Source organism: Cygnus atratus, chromosome 6 (assembly GCF_013377495.2).
Source record: "Cygnus atratus isolate AKBS03 ecotype Queensland, Australia chromosome 6, CAtr_DNAZoo_HiC_assembly, whole genome shotgun sequence".
In the NCBI taxonomy this organism is placed as follows: Eukaryota; Metazoa; Chordata; class Aves; order Anseriformes; family Anatidae; genus Cygnus; species Cygnus atratus.
In genome coordinates this window covers 1,569,535-1,588,221 of record NC_066367.1, presented here as the reverse complement: position 1 = coordinate 1,588,221, position 18,687 = coordinate 1,569,535, and the positions used below count along the sequence as shown (strand labels likewise).

The 18,687-nt window shown below is 38.5% G+C and overlaps 1 protein-coding gene across 7 annotated transcripts in view; it reads right to left on the bottom strand.

Moving 5' to 3' along the window:
- Nucleotides 1–18,687, bottom strand: part of ANKRD44 (ankyrin repeat domain 44) — a 135,134-nt gene that overhangs the window by 20,954 nt on the left and 95,493 nt on the right. For 4 of the 7 annotated variants that reach the window (XM_035565732.1, XM_035565714.2, XM_050711373.1 and 1 more), the window contains exons 15-17: nucleotides 15,730–15,813; nucleotides 14,583–14,694; nucleotides 2,636–2,707 (exon numbers count right to left, since the gene is read on the bottom strand). In XM_035565732.1, the coding sequence (XP_035421625.1) occupies nucleotides 2,636–2,707; nucleotides 14,583–14,694; nucleotides 15,730–15,813 (268 nt within the window). The remainder of the gene's footprint in view (nucleotides 1–2,635; nucleotides 2,708–14,582; nucleotides 14,695–15,729; nucleotides 15,814–18,687) is intronic. The other 3 variants (XM_035565739.1, XM_035565723.2, XM_050711374.1) reach the window with 1 other exon arrangement.

The window sequence follows — 18,687 nt, the reverse complement described above, 5'->3', positions numbered from 1 at the left end:
CGCCTCTCAAAGAGTCACATAAAACACGAAGAAGATGTGCCCTTGCTGGCCTCCCAAACACAGTAGAAATGACAGTTTTCTTGACTCTTTATGACTCTTCAGCTTGAAAGGACTTTTCCAAATTACATTGTGGATGATACAAGTAGCTACGACACTCAAAAATTCCTGGTTTTCATGGAGCGAAATTTTGATTATTGATTTGCTCTGACCTTCTAATACAACCCAAGGTGAGGAATTTCAGGCAATAATTCATCAATTCAGTACAGACTAAATTTAATTTAACCTTGTAGGGACTGCCCTCCTCTACTGGCTGTTAGGCTCACACAGAACATCCTTTTTATTTACACATGAACATAGAACTAGTGTTATTAGAGTTGAAGCAGTTAATGAAAACAGAAGAGCAATACTAACACAAAATTAACAACCAGCCACCAAACTTCAAGGTTAAGTATTGGTGGTACTAGCTTGCTCCTAGTGACCATTCTCAAAAGTTTAAAAGAACAGAACAGAGTAGGAAGCAAACAGTTGTTTCCCTGTTAGACCAAGAAAACTACTTAATAAAAGTAAAAAGGCAAAGGCAGAAAAAGCAGAGGAAGGTGAGGGCACGGAGAACTCATATCCCAGAAAACACTCTGATGCAGTTAGATTTTCTTCTCTATTACAGTTTTACTTAGAAAACAACCAGCAATAACCTGAACTTCCACACAATATGAGTACCTATCTTGAAGGTGCCAAGCAGACAGTATACCCCCATCCTCTCCTTGAAAGGATAAAGTTGATTTGTTTGTTTGTTTCCTTTTGGTTTGCCTGACACTGTCACTTACTTAGCCATGACCCTAACCAGGCACTACAGCCTCAGAGAATGGCAGATCAGTATTTCATTAGCTGCTAGTTCACCCCTTTGTTTCTAATTCTTAACTATTTCTATTCTATTGTCAAATATCTGGAAGCAGAGGCCATGGCCACTGCTCCGTATCAGCTGTTTAACAGGTCTCTGTGTTTTGGTGTAAGTTCATAGCTTTCTGGACCGCCGGGTGGAGACATTCAGAGACACTGACATATTGTGGAAGGATAGCCACAGGCACCCCAGTAAATGGGAGGGCTTGAAACAAATGTCGAAGATACTTCTGGATACCTGCAGTTAAAGTGTGAGAAATTGTGATGTTTTATGTAAGCTTTTTTCTTTTTTAATTTATTGTGGTTTTGGGGCATCTCAGGTGAATGAACTACTGTTAAACAGCAACCGATACAACAGGGAGAGACACTGGCAGTTTCCATGCAAGGATTCTTTCCAAGAAGGACCAGAGAGGAAATGATTTTGCTGTCTGGCCAGCTGCAGGTCAAGTCCTTTCCCTGCACAGGAATTTGTGTTGATGACAGTACAGGTTGTAACCCCTATTTTATCTTGGGACAATCTTCTTCCCAAAGTAGTCAAATTGCAGAGGAAAAGAACTGAGGGTGAGAATTGTTCAGTGGCAAACTCGGTCCTTTTAACCAAACTGTTCCAGCTCTAGTTCCCTCAGATTATGTGTGGATAATTCAAATGCCAGGTTGGAGCTGTTATGACTGACTGGGAAACAGAGATATGATCACTATAGAACTAAAATTTGATCCTATTTTCTACACAGCAGCTTCATGGTGAGGTTGGATATTCAGTGAAATGCCAGTTTGTGTAAGACATGTGAGGACAGGCTGAGAGAGCTGGGACTGTTCAGCTTCAAAAAGAAAAGGTTCAGAAAGGTCTTAGTGATGTGTATAAAGACTCAAGGGGGGGAGCAAAAAAGACAGAAACAAATTCTTCTCAGTGGTGCCCAGTGACAGGACAAGAGGCAATGGGCACAAATTTAAACACTGAAAATACCATTTAAATGCAAGAAAAAACATTTTTATTGTGGGGATGGTCAAGCACTGGAAAAGATTGCCTGCAGAAGCCATGAACTGTTTGTGCTTGAAGATTTTCAAAATGTGATGGGGCATGGCCCTTGAGAAAACCACCTCTAACTGAACCTGCTCTGACCACTGAGTAGATGATTTTCCGAGGTCCCAGCTGACCTACACTATTCTGTGATTCTGTGAAAGACGACTCTGGGAAGAGGGCTGATGAATCTTGAATCTCAGGCTCTTGGGAAAAGGGAGCTATTGCGATCTCTGACCCACAGGTGCTGGATCCCCTTTTGTCAGCACAGTGACCACTGCATACTCCCTGGGCACTTCTGGGGTTTAAGCATGTGTTATCACACCTGGCTGTGCACCAGACAGTTTTTACACTCTGCATGTCTCCAGGATTATCAAGAGTATCCCATTCCATCGTCAAAGCCATGGGCTCAAGCTCCAGCTTCAAATTGATAAACTAGTTATAAATAAAAGTTTTGACTTGGCATTTAATTTCTTTACAGTTTCTGTTTCTTCTTCTACAGTCTACCTGAGTATTACAGTCAATAAAAGCAAAGAGCCTCAACTGCCAGAAACGTAATTAACAATTCCAGCCCAGAAACTGGTTTCGTTACATCTAGGCCTACATATCTCTTTACAGCTGTTTCAATATCAAGTCTATGATTAAACCTGCTTCAAAGACAGAGGTTAAGGAGTTATTCTAGGAGATGATGATCAAACATGTTACACATCTCATACTTACAGCTAAATGTAAAGGACTTTTCGTAGCTGCAGAATCTGATTCCTCAAACATATTGTTGGTTTTTTCCAGAAGCTGAAAATAGGAAAAAAAAAAGTCTTAAAACATCTTTGCAAAACTTAGGATAAGGTCTTATGAACTATAAATCAGTAGACAAAGATAAACTTTTTTTTTCTCAGATGTCTGCAGTGAATATTGAAGGACAGTGAGAAATAAATATGTCACAGCATTTCCGTTATGTATTCTCAAGTCTGTTTTCCCTATGCGGTCAAGTTATAAAACTAATTTGAAAGCTTGTCATGAACATCCTCATCCCTATTAATGAGTTTCCCTGAAATCATAGAGACTGCTTGCGTGAGAACAGAACAGGCAAAAGGAAGAATTTGTGGAGTAGAGCCCTAAGACAATTTGTGTTGGAAAAAGGGATGTTGCATGAATACACATTTAATGCACATGCAGGCCATTTCTGATAATGGTGGTCTGGATAATTCTGACACATAATTAGGGCTGGGAACAATTATAGCTGAGCTGTTAGTCATTTCACAGTCATTTTTATAATTTATCAAAGTAGAACCTGCTTCTACAATGACAGACTTCCAAAACGCAACACATTTGAACACCTTGAACTCCTAAAAGGGTTAACATCTAATAAAATGCAACACATTTTTCTGATTCTCTTCATGTAAAGGGATCCCAAAGCATCTTAAGGCTTACAAATAGAACATTTCTGCCCAATCATAAGGTGGAACTATGGATTTACTCTGACCAACACCACATGCTACAACAGCATACAAACCCTGGCAACTTACCTAGCTGAGGTTGCAAAGAAAACGATACACAATATTGACAAAATATGGGGAATTCAACACCTTTTAGTAGCACTGCTGGCGTGCAAGACATTTTATTGATAAGTACTCAAACAGCTAGTCTCCAAAATCTTTTGTAACTGAAAACTAATGTTTTACAAAAAAAAAAAAAATGTAGTAGCCAGAAACTGTAAAAAGCAAAGAAAAGCATGACAGGTAACTACAAGCAACTTGTAATGTTTCTAAGGTTACAAGTCAGGTTTTCACAGTGTTTTTTTAATAGGGTAAAGAATTAACTAAAAGACTGAAAAAGGGGACCGGGAGTTCTGGTGCCAATCTGGACGATTCTACAGTATGCCAACATGGAAAACTCTAAAGAGACCAACGAAAGCCTATAGTTGGCACAGAAATTATCAACCCTACGCTGCAAGATGACGGTATATAATGAACTCATACATACCTAAACTTTTGGTGTAACAAGTCAGTCCTTACCAGACCTACATCAAAAATAAATTGATCCAAAGTATCACAAATCTCACGTTAAACAAGGACATTAATCGGAATTGGGAGGGGAGAGGAACAAAACAGAAATTTAAGCAGTAATTTTGTTTATTTGTATATTTTGAGCCTAGTGATATGTCAGGAATAGGAAAGAAAAGTGTGTTAATGCAAATACTGCTCATAAGCAACTGGGTGCAATTTTTAACAGGTAATACTAATTTTAACACAATCTTACAGCTAAGGAAGAAAAAAAAAGTCCCACACCACTTTTGCAGTAGATTTGGGGCAAGGTTAGGGAAACACATTTGGTATTTTCACATGAAACCACATGCAGTTTAAAACACTGTTCTTCTCTTATATTTTAGATGGAAATAGGATGAAGCAGTAACTCTGAACACATGGTCATGAATTCTCAGTTATCACAAACATGCTCTAAAGAGGTAATAATTTTAAGTCTGATTTTCTCCAGTAAGTAAACAAACTTAAAAAAAAATCCAACCAAACCCAAGCACTAAGCCTGTTTCCCTGTCTGTTCCATACTGGCCTTTATTCTGAGTCTATAAGGTCAGCACAGAAGACTAATTTAATCACTTGTAATTACATTGATCATCATCTGTTGAAATTCCAGGATCAAAAACTTAATAATTCCCTCTCTGGAACAAGGCAGATAACTGCCCTTCGAGTAGATGAAAAACGAAGAAAAGAAAAAAAAAATGACAAAATTAAGGCCGTAGAGGAACAAATTGCAGGATTGGAGAGCCCCTCACAAAAGGCATATCAATGGCTTAGAGTTAAAGCAGCTTAGACTGATGCAGACTAAGCTTAATGAGCTTATTACTCACAAGGCTGCGTGTCTCCATCATAAAGTCAAGCACAAACAGAAGCTTGATAGTAGACTTAGTAGCTCCCACATACATAGCCTGACAGCGTGAGAAAAGATCACAGAATCACAGAATCATCTAGGTTGGAAGAGACCTCCAAGATCACCTAGTCCGACCTCTGACCTAACACTAACAAGTCCTCCACTAAACCATATCACTAAGCTCAACATCTAAATGTCTTTTAAAGACCTTCAGGGATGGTGACTCAACCACTTCCCTGGGCAGCCTATTATAAGGGAGAACAAACACATGAAGATTATGGACACATGACTAATAATTTTCAATATGTCTTGTCAGGCACTGCTCACAATTAAAACTAAGTCATCTGATGGATACACATCACATCACGTGCAAGTTACCTGGCAAATCCTCCAGCTTCACCAGTGTTTCCAAGAACACATTCACAATAAATTTCCTATACTTGTTATAAGAGCACATAAAGTGATCCTTAGGGCTCATAATGCCTCCAGCTTAGGGCACGCTTGTAAGAAACTACCCACAGTTGCATCTGTTATTAAAGAAAGTGAATTTAACACTCAAAACCATTTTCCCTGACAGTCCTGGCAATTTAAATCCCCAGACCCTGCAGAACAACTCCAGTGAGCCTGCTGCGGTGCAATACCTGCCTGCTGCAAGTTGGCCGATGCACTTCTCTCAAGACATACAAGTATGGGTGCTTTACTATCAGGTCATGGTTGTGGCTGACTGGAGAAAGTACAGCACATCTCATGTCTCATTTCTTGTGCCATTAATATTATTTCTTTTAGCTGATCACATTTCTACGTCTTAATTGGCTGCAGATTTTAAGCAGATGTCAGCACTGGCAGAATTGTTCAGATGCTGCAATCCAAAGCGGTGGACACTGTCCTCTCTGGTTAGGTTCTAACTTTTTAAAAAGTAAGGATACCCTTACTCTCTTTTTGCCCTTTGGCAATTCCCAGTACTACCCTGGTACTTTCCATAACAGCACTATTTAATGCTGCATGTAATTATCTTGGGAAGTCTTCTTCACATTCAGGAACTTGATGCTTTGGGAGTAAGATGCAGACAAAGCAAGATAAAACATGTCAATTATTCAGTTCTATTGTTACAAGCTAAGAGCACTACAAGACTGCTATTATCAACTGTCTTCTCTCCCCCAGCTCCATGTGAAGATTAATAACATTTAGTTCTCACAAATTTATTTTATTTGTACAGTAAGGACATTTACAGACATAAGAGGATTTACTGCTTGATTTTATTTTGTGGTTATAATGAAGGATTATATGGGAGAATATGGTGTAGGGTTTTTTGCTTCCTCTATTTTTTTATTATTTTTTTTTTACTCAAACTTGCCAGTTACTGACACAGGATAGTTTACGTAATTGTCCTTATAGACTATAATATATTCTGAAGTTCATCTCTGAAAAAATAGCTTCATGGCACATCTCTAATTTAGAATTGGTATTAGGCAGAAAAGGAGATAATACTTTCATCACGCATAAAAAATTTAAGTTACATTTTTAAAAGGAAGATGTCAGAAGCTACTTCAAACCAGATACTAGAAACCTGATACTGTAATGACAGGTGCTATTTTAAACCCGAAAAAGAACAAGAATGTGATTCTGCACAAAACAACATGCACCTTCACCTCCAGGCACAACCATCTGTGTGCACCACTGGTAGTTGTGTCAAAGGTTTGATCTAACCATCATTGACATTAAAGCGACTTTGCACTGAGGGTTTTACTACTTTAGTATGGCTACTTCCACATTTCAGCACATATACTTCCAGCACTGTTAACTAACTTCTTCAGAGCACCATAGTTAGGTGCTATTAATACTAACTGTAAAATGGCAAAACATCAATTAGTAACAACTTTTAATGTCACTTTCAGAACTGAATAAAAATATGTTGTCTAGGATGTCATTTTGAATCTTATCTTTTCTGATCAATTGCAATAGATAATTGTCTGTTCCCAGGGAAAACATAACAGCTGCAGCTTCTTTTGAATAAAGTTTTTTTTCCAGCAAGTACCAAGCTCAAAATCGAAGACTGTCATCAGTTGCTTCCAATTAAATAGAAAACAGTATTAAAATTAACCTCTATACCATTTTATACCGGGGAAGCACTTTTTTAAACCTCAGATTTTTTTTGATTGTGTAATTCAAAGGGGAAATGGTACAACCATATCCTCATGGGAGACAAGCAACTCTAAGCTCTCTCCATATTTGTAAAGATAAATGATCCAATTATTTTAACTTGATCATATTAAAACCAATATACTTCCTTAACATAGCCTGATATGTTTTTCCAGAAATCAGACATTAAAAATCCATCTAACCAGTGTTTACATCAATTTCGCTCATGTGCACAGATTATGGGTGAAGTTAACATAAGTACATAGAAGTTTTGCAAGAGTTTAAATAGATTGAGTCTGAAGAAATTTATTAGTCATTGCATGCACCTTTTTCAGCACAACGCTTAAATATCCAGTACCCTACCAGAACAATCACCACCAGGCAGACAGAACTTACCTGGCATTTAGGGGAACAAAGTTCAAACCCTTAAGTATATCTAAACCACAAAATTCAAGCAGACCTCCAGACCCTAATCTTTTGTTGCAGCTCTTCCACTTAACACTAAATCACTTCATATTAAGTCATGTGAGTGCCATATCAATGCCATACAGTGCCATACAGCAGATTCTCACCCAGCAAATATTTGTATGAAGCAGGACAGCTCCAAACAAGAGTGAGAGATACTATCCAGTACCAGCCAACACGTCGCTTACTGAGATGTAGAAATTCAAATTCTTTGTTAATGAGAGCAGAGATCTGAGCCTGCATCTTCCACTCTTGAATCACATACGTTGTGTTTTTTTCTGAACAGAAATTGATTCTACCTCAGAGGTTCTATAAAGCCTCATACTTTGGTTTAGGACCCTCTTCCCCAGTGAAAGTTTTGCAAAATTACATACATTTCTGTAAAATGTATAAGGAAAGTTTTTGTTCAGACAAGTTATTCCTTAAAGAAAAAAAAAAATCCTCTGTAGCTGAAAAATTTGAGCTTTGGTTAAACGTATTAGCAGTCAATTTTGAAAACGTGCTTTTCAAATGTATGTTTTGCTATTTTCTTCTCATTAATGTCTCCATTGTGAAATACACACAAGTGCGTTTTAAAGTCAGACTCACATAAAGATGCATAATTCAAGTTTCTTCTTTAAATCACTTTGAAAGTGGTCACACAGTTCCAGAAAACAGACAATGTTGGTTCCATTTCACATTACCAGAAGCAAAGCTACTTTAACATCCAGAAAAGTGTCATGCCACTCAGTACGTGCACTTGACTCATAGCTCCTAAGACTGAGGAAAAGCAACAGACTTCTAGCAAAGCTTGAGCCTGTAAGCAACAACAATGAGGAAATCTACTTAAACCAAAGCAGCATACATGCAGTTGCTTGAAGTACATGGCATGCCAGTTAGGAGTAGTGATTCTTCTTCTTCAGGCTTTATAAGAGTGAATACAAGCACTTGCAAAATAGTAAGAAGTTTAAATAAAAACCAAATATACAACATGCAATTGTTTTTCAATTACTCACTATATCCAATGGAGTTTTGCTTCCAATCTGATTAAAAACGTCAATTAGAACAATTAATGACATACTCAACTATGATAGCAATCTGCAAGTGTTTGTGGGGTCTGTTTGCTTGTTTTCCTCTTTCTTTGGAATAAATTGCATTGCAAGCATTGCACAAACAGAATACTAAACCAGGACCTGATCCTTTATGCACCCATCTCTACTCTGTCTACCTATGGTTGAAATACTCCTGACGCTATGAGACAACTGCCCCTGTGAATAGCTACCAGTTGCATTACTTCATATGGGAAGAAGGGAAAGAGGAAAATAATATTCAGCGAGAATGTTTACAACCGATATATTCAATTGACAAAACAGAGATCCAAAATACACACTGTGGGAGCCTTTGCTTAATGAAGTTAGTTTGCTTTTTAAGCCTACAAATACCAATAAACCAGTGCCAGTTTCTTCTTGAAAGTCTGCTCATGCAGGCAAACATCTTCCACTGAATAAAAGAGACTGATTACACTCCGAAAACCCCAGCACCCACAGCTCTTCCTGAGCTACAGTCTAATGCAATGCCATATGCCCTTTTCATTGGATTCAGTAAATTAGAAAGAATCATATTCTGCACACGTTTACATGTAAAAACCACGCACACATACACGCTCACAGACAGGTACTTGAGGAACAGCACAAGTCCACAACTCCTTTCCAAACTGAAGGGAAACTGTCCCCTGCAGTTCTGCACTGGCCTCGTTACTCTCTGTCAAAAGACAGCAGATGTTAGTGCTTTGCTTCTCCCCGCTGGGAAAGAAAAATTGAAACACAACAACAACTAAAAAAATGACCAAATCTGTCAGAGACAGAAAAGCCCTCAGACATGCTAGGCAATACTCTTATCCTACAAGCCAAAGTGCCAGCAGGGTGCCAAAGCAAATGGTGAATTCCTGTACTCCCACAGAGTTCACAAGCAGCATTAGCATCCTAGAAACCCTTTTTAGGATCAAAATTATATAGTTTTGAAAAAAACAAGCCTAAATGCACAATAAAAAAAAAAAAGCCAATAAGCTAACATATATCAGCATATCTAGCATATATTTACTCCTATTGATAGTTTAATTAGTGGGTACATATTGAACTAATGCTGAAATCAAAACTTAAGTAATTAAATCAATCTACCATGATCTGGGGATTCTAGGACTGAGAGAGAAATTAGAAGGTTTGTTAAGGTTATTTTCAAAGGATTATGTTCTTAAGTTCTTTTCTTCTTTTGCATTCTCCTTTTAGAACCACTAGAGTTAATGACCTTGAGCTTCCTCTGCTAAGAAAAAAAACTTAAGGATGGGTGTCTACAGCCAGTGGGTTTGATAGAAAGGGTCTCTGGTTCTGGTGCACTGAGAGCTGCATGCACAACCACCAAGCCTCAAATGCCAGCAGCTCCAGTCAGCTCCAACTGGTGCTGATAAAGGCTCATTCCTTAAAGGAGTGTCCAAATATATGTATATGGTTTTCAGAATTCTGTGCATGTGGAGTCTATTTATTTAAATACTTGTTCTGTGTATTTTCGGAGTTTTACTGGTGCTTTCTTTATGAAAATAAGCATCTGAATTCCTAACTGTACCAACTAACTTGAGAGAAAAGAAGCTTCTGTGCTGTACATGAAATAACAGCTCAGATATTCAGAGCTGACATGCAGGAAAAGCCATCACAGAGTTCGTTATGCAGTCATTCACCACACGAAATGCAATCACTGCTGCTTTCAGACAAAATGCTGCCCTTTCAGAAGGATGGAGTCAAGGAGACTGAGATATTCACAAAGGAGAAAACCAGAACATAGCCCCTAAATGAAGAGATTCAGGCCATGAAGTGGCCCAGGGGCTGCGGCTGCACAAGTGTCTGAGCCAGATCCTCATGTGGCAAAAGGCTATTTAATGCCTATCCCAACCACACTTGTGATTCACTCGCCACTAATTACCAGCGTCCTGCTCTCATATGGATAAATGAACAAATTCTTGTTGATAAGAGACACATGTAGTCAGTAGTAGCTACATGAAATACCTAAGGGGTCTGAGATTTCAACTTCACAGGTTAAGGAGCAAGCATCTGAAGGCACAGATTGCTTTTTTTCCCCACTGGTAACAGCTGATCTAATAAAAGGTGTCTTCTTGCTCTTCAAACTTCACAGCACAGTTGTGAGGGCCTGTTACCAGGAAATCTTCCTGGTGCACACAGATCTTCAGGTTACCTACTTCAGTCAGACACAGACTGAAATTTGCCTTTCAGACATGATTTTCCGTTAAACCATGCTCTCCTCCCATTCTCAAGTGAATTAGCCCCTGTGCCAATTTGATTTCTGTTAGGCAAAAAGTCAATTTCATTTGCTAATGGGATAAAAAGAAGAGCAGATTAAAAGAAAAATAACCATCAATTCTTACAGTCAGAGAAGAGATTTCACTACAGAAGAAAGACATTTAATTCTGTTTGCCCTGACATTGCACAGGAACATATTTTTACCAGCGTGAAGTGCCTGACTGGCCCTCCAGATTGCAGTTTAATGTGAAATTACAATTTAAATTTCACTCTTTCCACACTGACAAGGATTCTGTGATAAGAGATTGTTTCAATGAAAAATACACTCCCCCGCAAACTACTGCAGTCTGGTGATGTGATCAACTCTAACATACCAGATAGCAACCTTGACCAATATCCCTGACTACCGAGCACCCAAGAAGTCAGTCCCAATCTAAAGAAACATGAGGTTATATTTTAGAAGTATGAAAGCAGATGAGAGAGACTGAGTTTTACTTGCTCACAAGCACACATGCCCACCACTCAGCCTTTAGGAATGGCTCGTTACAGATGGAGAAAGAATTCAAGAATCTTCTTCCATTCTTCTCTTTTTAGCAACATCAGGTCATTCATTGCAGAGCATCTGCCACACTAACATCCCAGATAACCCAAAGGTCCTCCAGAAAACAGCTTCTGGCACTGGGCTCTGTGGTTGAACACACAAACACAAACCTTATTTCTTTGGGTCAAAGGATATGGCCTTTTCACTCTTAATCCTTATTTCTCCTAATACCTCTGCTCTCCCCACAAAGAAATTTACCTAAATTCCTCCCAGAGTATTGGTCTCACAGGAACCACAAAAGCCAAAAAATGAAAACATATTTCTGTAGATAAGCCAGCATTTCCCAAACTGTACTCAAAGGTGTAAATATTTTGTCATGCTAAGAAGTTATGGTGCTTAAAGCACAGATCAGACCCTTAGCTAAGGAAACTCCACTAGAGACTTCTTCAGATTTTTTTTTTATGTGACCATTTATTTAAGTTAATTTAGGTACCCGTTATAAAAACCAGAAGGGCAGGAGAAAGAAAAAAATTAGTCTTACCAGCTCTTTGATACATTTGACATGTCCTAGAACACTGAAAAATTCATTAACATTTTGCTGTAGTTCGATACTGTGCATACACAGAAGTACTAGTAACCATTACTCATAAAAATCAAACTCAGTGTTGCATCCACTTTGCCTTAGTTTTGATCAGAATTAAAGCTCCATATTTGAAATGCTCTTCTTCCTGTAACAGTTTTATGCCCACAAAGAACCATCTTGTGGAACAAGGTAAAATAATTATTAGATATTTTTGACTATAAGTTGCCAATAATAAATTAAAAAATATTTATCCAAGTGATAAAACAGTAAAATAAGTTCATTTGACACTTAAAAACATGTTTTTATTTCAGTAATCCTGCATGAAAAATCTCTTCTTCAGGATAGAAGAGACTGGAAATATTTCAAAAGGCGTATTCCATATGACAGAGTTCCTGTGATACAGATTAGTGGTTCAAAGTTAGCACTTGGACACCAATTTATGGGTTACTGCATGTGTGAAGCCAAAACAAAAAATGTCTGCCTGTCTACAGACATATTTACACTGGAATTAGTGTTGCTGGGCTACCACTGTTCCTTGAGCAAGAACAACTAAAAATATGCTCAAAGCAAAATTACCTTTTGAGGCTGGTCCCAGCTTTTTTGCCATTGTGGATAAAAGCAATAAGGGGAAGAAAAAAAAATCAATGTAAATGCGATGCCTGTATCAATTAGTTAGTCACTGTTACCAAATATAAAAAAATACTAAACCTGGGACTTGGTAACTCCCTAGATCTAAGGGACAAATGCTCATTGAACAAAAACAGAGTCAGCTACTCTGACAGTGGGTGCAAAGATGAGTCTTGGTCCTGCTGCTGATCAAGCACAAATGCTTTTTGATACACCTAGCTTTTGTATTCCAGAGAGACAATGAGCTGCCTATCAAACCCTAAATACCAATGGCAAAATCATGGTCCCCATGGACCCCATGGTCCTCAGGTATACAACCTAGTACACAAAGTGGTCCTTTGCAGACAAAAAGCTAAAATCCCTAGCAATGTTCTTTCATTGAGAAACACAAAACAGCTGTATGGCTCTAGCTCTGCAAATGATGCTTGGCTTTCATTTTTAATACTGCAGCTATAGTCTCAAATATGGGAGGATTAACATGGAAAAACACTGAATTTCTCTGTCCAAATATAGAACGCTTGCTGCATTGCTGTCTCACCCACAGTTTGCATGTCACCCTTCAAAATTAAAGAAAAACCAACACCTCTGACACATGCTGCACTCCCAGTTCTTCCTTTTGTCTAGCATGCCTAAGTAACACTGGGACTTGATAGCAGGTTACTGTCTATAACTGATATGTTGTGAGAAAACATGCCCAGCGGCAAGCATAAGAAAAGAGGAGACCTTGCTCTGTGCCTGCTCTGCACCCAGCAGCACACAGGGACTACGATCTGAAGGCTGAAAGATGCTGTTAGAGAGAGCTCTGCTCACACAAGTCATGCAAGAATCTGGTGATAAGACACGGGTAAGGCTGTGATACACATTGCTGTGGGCATACAAGCATAGGCTTGCACACTGCACAGAGAAGACTATATATACGCCCTTCAAATGCCAAAAGCATTTGCTTTTGTTCCAAATCCGCAGCAGGCACAGCAGAGTATTGCTCCGTCCCCACGGGCAGAATCACGTGAGAGGAGATGGGTCTAAACAAGGAAAGGCCAAATGGCTGCCACAAGTGAAAAAGGAGCAGTGATACCCTAAGTGTCCTAAATATATTTGTGCACGCAGGTGGGAGCTAAAAAGGCTTAGCGCCCCACCTGCAATTGTGACCCAGGGCTGCCCTAATTACAGGGCAGCTGTTCCTAGCTCTGGTGACCCTGGGGTAGGACAGCTGCAGGATTTCCCCAACGGTGGCAGTAACTGACAGCACCGATGCATGTGGTACGAAAGCAGCACGTGTCGTGCAGAAATCCTTCTCAATAATTAAGTACTTTGGCTATTTAACAAAGAAAGTTTAACAAAGAAAGAACGAACCAAACAACATAAAACACTAAATAGCACACAGTGGTCTTACTAAGGCCTAGATCTCTGTATGATTTTCTAATTATAGCTTCTTTTTTTTAAAAAAAAAAAAAAAAGCAATTAGAATTGGATCACCCTGTATATCAGGCAGTTCAGTTAAGATCCATTTTCATGACACTTCTATTTATTTACAACTCCCAAACTACTATAAATCCACACTATAAATCTCCCAAATTTTTGGCTTCTTATGAGATGCAATTTCTGATTGATGCAACAACAATGAAAATACAACAACTAAAAAGCAGACACATGGCATACAAGGTTGATGACGGTTACTTTAACAATGCTGCTATTATTTCTTTACAGGTTAAAAGGCATTGCAGGTATGCAGCTAACAAAAGCTATTTACTCTCTGCAGTCTGCAAGTCTGATAATGTGGCAGCTACAGAGGACACACACCATCATGCAGTGGGAACTATCCCTTATTTATGGCACATACACTAGGAAAATTTTGACCACAGTTAAAAGTAATTTGAGCTCAACATTTAAGCACCAGCTTGTTGAACAAAGATTGGATTATCAAGATGATCATGTTTTTAAGATGCACCTGGTTGCATATATTTGAGTTTATTGCACCTTCCTGAGTTTATTGCAGGTTTTCACAGCATTATAAATATCTAACGAACTCAAATTGTAACCTTTGGGGCTGTTCACAATACTAGCATATAGACAGCCACACACACACGTGTATACATACATATCAGCAGATAGAGACCTCTGAACTGTGTGAGCACTCACCAGTTCCAAACACTGCCGGTGCCCATATGCAGCAGCGTAATGCACAGTGTTGTACCCCTCTTTGTCTTGGATGGATGGATTGGCATCATTCTGTAGAAGGAACTCCAGACACCTGTGAACAATTCATGAGTTTAACTCACTCTATTTAACAGATTTAGTCCTCACTGCAACTAGGAGTGGCACTGCAGACAGGCAGTCAGGCAGTTAATTCTGTGTTTTAAACTGCACCTCAAATCATTTACAGGTTGCCCTCCTCTTCATCACATTCACCATTTTTTTAACCAGAAAATCCCCACTCATTTTTGAGTGTGGATTAAAAACAATCAAAAACAATTCATTAAAAACCATCTTAAACCCAACCTTTGCTGCTATTTCAGATTCCAAATTGGTCTTCTATTACAAAGCCTGAAAGTCACAACCCTGTACCATAATGTAAACAACTAAGTTGAAAGAGCTAGAACTGCTGCTATTTTATGCAAAAACTCACAGACCACAGCATTGGCTTGCAGCTATATACTATGGCAAGCTGAAAAATTGGACTTCACTGAGTTAATTTCCTGGTATGTATGTATATTAATGTATTTTCCTCTTTGTTTGCATTTTTAAATCGTATTTTTCAAAGCATCCCATATGTTCTCCATAGCTGTTAACATTTTTTCTTATTCCATCAAGATATTATCATTTTGTTACTATTACTTTCTTCAATACCTTGTAATTCATAGTGAATATATGGCTGCCATATGAAAAAGGGTATTTTTAAAACAAAAAATAATAATCAATATGCATCTAGATGAAAATGTTAATCCAAGCAAATAAATTGAAGAAGCCATTGACTGACTTCTCTTTGCAACATAGACACTCAGTGCAAAGCATTAAAATAAGGCAGTGCATGGTACTAAAGAATTATTAAATTACTGAAGCAGTGTATTTTCAATTAAAAAAGAGCAACAAGCACAGAAGCAGAAATATTAGGGAATATGCACACAGAGGAAAGCATAGAGCTTTTTTCTTTAGGTTAGCCCTCATTAAAGCCAAGCACTGTGTTTAGCAGAGCAATGAAAGAGCAAAAGCAGAGTGTAAACTGCAGTGCAAAGCAGCATCTTTCTCCAGAAACGAAGTTTAACTTCTTTATTGATACCAAACTTACAATGCAGCTTCTTTTTCCTTCATCTCACTGGCTCTTTCAAGTTCTTCAGCATTTTCATGGGAGTTACCTAAAATATTCTTTCTTCTTAGCATAAACAACAGAAAAATGCAGCTTATTTTCAAAATATGAATGATTTTGATGCAGTCTGCCACCCATCCCCAATCTCCTCTGCAAGGAGTTGACCTCCTTCAGCCAACAGTAAAAAAAAAAATAAGTTTACGTAAATTTAATGAGCGTACTACGTGGGTCTGCAGCAAGCAATGGAGACAACTACAACATGGCAGTTTATCATCCTGCCAGTCAATGCCAAAAAAAAAAAAAAAAAAAAAAGGGAAAGAAAATTCTGGTTTCTATCAGAAACAGTTTGCTCATTACTTTCCAGAATCCTTCCATCTCTCCTACAGCAATGTTGTGTGTTCTGTTCTGTTCCCATTGCAGAGAGGAATTCAGGATTACCACAGCTTGCTGCTTCCTACAATGACTTGCTAGTAACATTAAAGATTCAGAGCACTGGGAAACTTTAGACTACTTCAGTATTAGTACCTATCTTGAATATGCTTTAGCTGTGTTGCTGACTCTCCTCACTTTCTGTGACATATCTTGGCAACACTGTGAGATGTTGCCTCAGATTCTCAAATGCCTGGTCAGATTCTTTAGATTCTTCTAAGAGCTCAGCATGTCTTCACACTCCTGCACACCTGGATCATTTGTGGCATCTCTGCTCCCCAGCCAAATGGATGAAGATTGTGATTTGTGACCTTACAGTCAGACTGTGATTATGAACTTGCTTGGCCACCAAGACCAACACATGCTTCCAAACTTCAATGAACAGGACAGATCAGTACCTTGAAAGGCCTGTAAGGAGGACTGTTTGCTGACTTCAATCCATATATAACACGCATATTCCAAATTTGATTCCGCACAATGCAGAACAGTACATTCTTTCCTTATCATGCTATTTTCCATTTCTATTATTGAGATTTTATATTCTTCCTGTGGGTGCCAACAGTAATGGATTGTTCCACAAATCCAGGGTCTGTCTGATGGGCACTGACTCATAAGGGAAACTTATTTATCAATTAAAAAAAAAAAAAAAAACCTCCCCCTGAATGTTAACACTGTAAGCTCATGGATAGTCCTTGTGTGTTATGTTGAATCAAGATAGTTGGTCAAAGCTCAGAAAAGCCATAGAAGACACCTGTGTACTGACCAGGATTTCGAATATCTCATATAACAAATGAAAGCCCTATATGCATCTGCTTTCTGTTAACTAAAAATCAGTGAGATCCCAATATAGGATTCCCTGAACAGAATAAGCCATGATCTGGAAAAAAAACACATATTCAGAAACTTGAATAATCTGTTTAAGGAAAATGCTTTTGCAATTTCCACTGCAGAAGGGGTATTTTTTTGAAGTCCATAAGTAAAAAGAGTTACCAGAATAGCTGAAACAGTACAACTACCTTGCTGCACCAAGACTTCTATCTGCTCATTAACTGCCCATGCCCAAAGTTAAATGATTTTGAATATTCTTTGGACTAACACTGTCTGATCTTGGGAGATCTTTGTCATTCAGAAGAAAAAAAAAAAAAAGCTGTCCTATAAAATCATGGACTGCAAATAACATTTCATCTATGCAACAAGACGACTTCTACAACATCTCAAACTGGAAAATTTAATAAGACAACATCACCACATCAGAATCAATTTATGTTTGGATTATGGGGGCAAATAAAGGTCACATATTCAGGCCAATGTTCAGAATATGGTTAAATTTTTATTTTATTTTTTCCATTACCAATAGAATTAGCTACATCCTTAAGTTAACCAAGAGCTTGTTTACATGCAGGAGCATCACCTATAAAAAGTCAGAAGCAGAAAAACGTACACTGAATTGCAATTCTCAAAGTCCTGAGTAAGACCTCACCCTGGCAAGACAGATTTAGAACAGTCAGTGCTGAAAGCCTTCATGTAAGACTACTCTGCTTGTAATGCCAAGAACGGTCCTTTGAAGAGCCTGCTGCCTTCTTCCCAGCACTGTTCAGGTTTGAGGTTGATAGGGAAGACATTTTTGATATCAGTATTATCATGGCAAATGAAACAAATGACGAGGAAGCTATTGATGTTCAAATATGGTATCGAAACCTCTACCACAAGGTTAAGGAGAAGTCTGAAGTGGCTCTGAGGTGGTATTCTATTGTGAATGTGCCACACTTTTTTTTCCCCCTTTAATTCAGACCTCTGCATATTAGCAACCAAAAAATAGTTCCTTAGAGTCTGAAGTAAAGAGGAAGATAAGCATGGGATAACCTAAAATAAATACAGGTCACTAACAATTTTAAGAGAGCTCTAACAGAATAATTGGGCCTGTTTTATACAGTATGTTATAGGGAAGAGATTATGAAAACATGCAACTAACTGGGAATCAGAAACTGCAGTCAGTAACTACAGGATTTTTAAGTTTTGCAGCTGTTTTCCGCCTTCCAAACTTTTCTCAAAAGAACAGCTTTGCATTCTGCCGAAGGATATTCCCCAGGCCTCTCTCCTCTTAGTCTCTAAAGAGCAGCCTATTTGGAGAGGGGGTGTGTTTTTATCAGCTCTGACAGTGGAGAGGCAGATCGGTAGGATCTATCCCATCTTTGCCAAAAAGTATGTCAGAATGGCCAGATGTTTGTCACTGCAGTCCCTCTGGGAAAACCTCTCCTCCTGCTGCCTCTTCTCCCACCCTTTTTGACGGCCTTGCAAAGCAGATATGGAAAACTCTTCTGAGCTTCCTTTAGTGAGGCAACTACACAGAGGAAAACAGAAGACCGAATGTTTGTAAAATAGTTCATTAGGACAGAGAGGCTGCAAAACTGTGTGTTACATGAAAGGTAAACTGTAGAGCTGAGATTTCACATCATCTAGGGATCTGGCTTATAGTCAGAGCAATTCACTGTGGAGTTACGCATACATCTG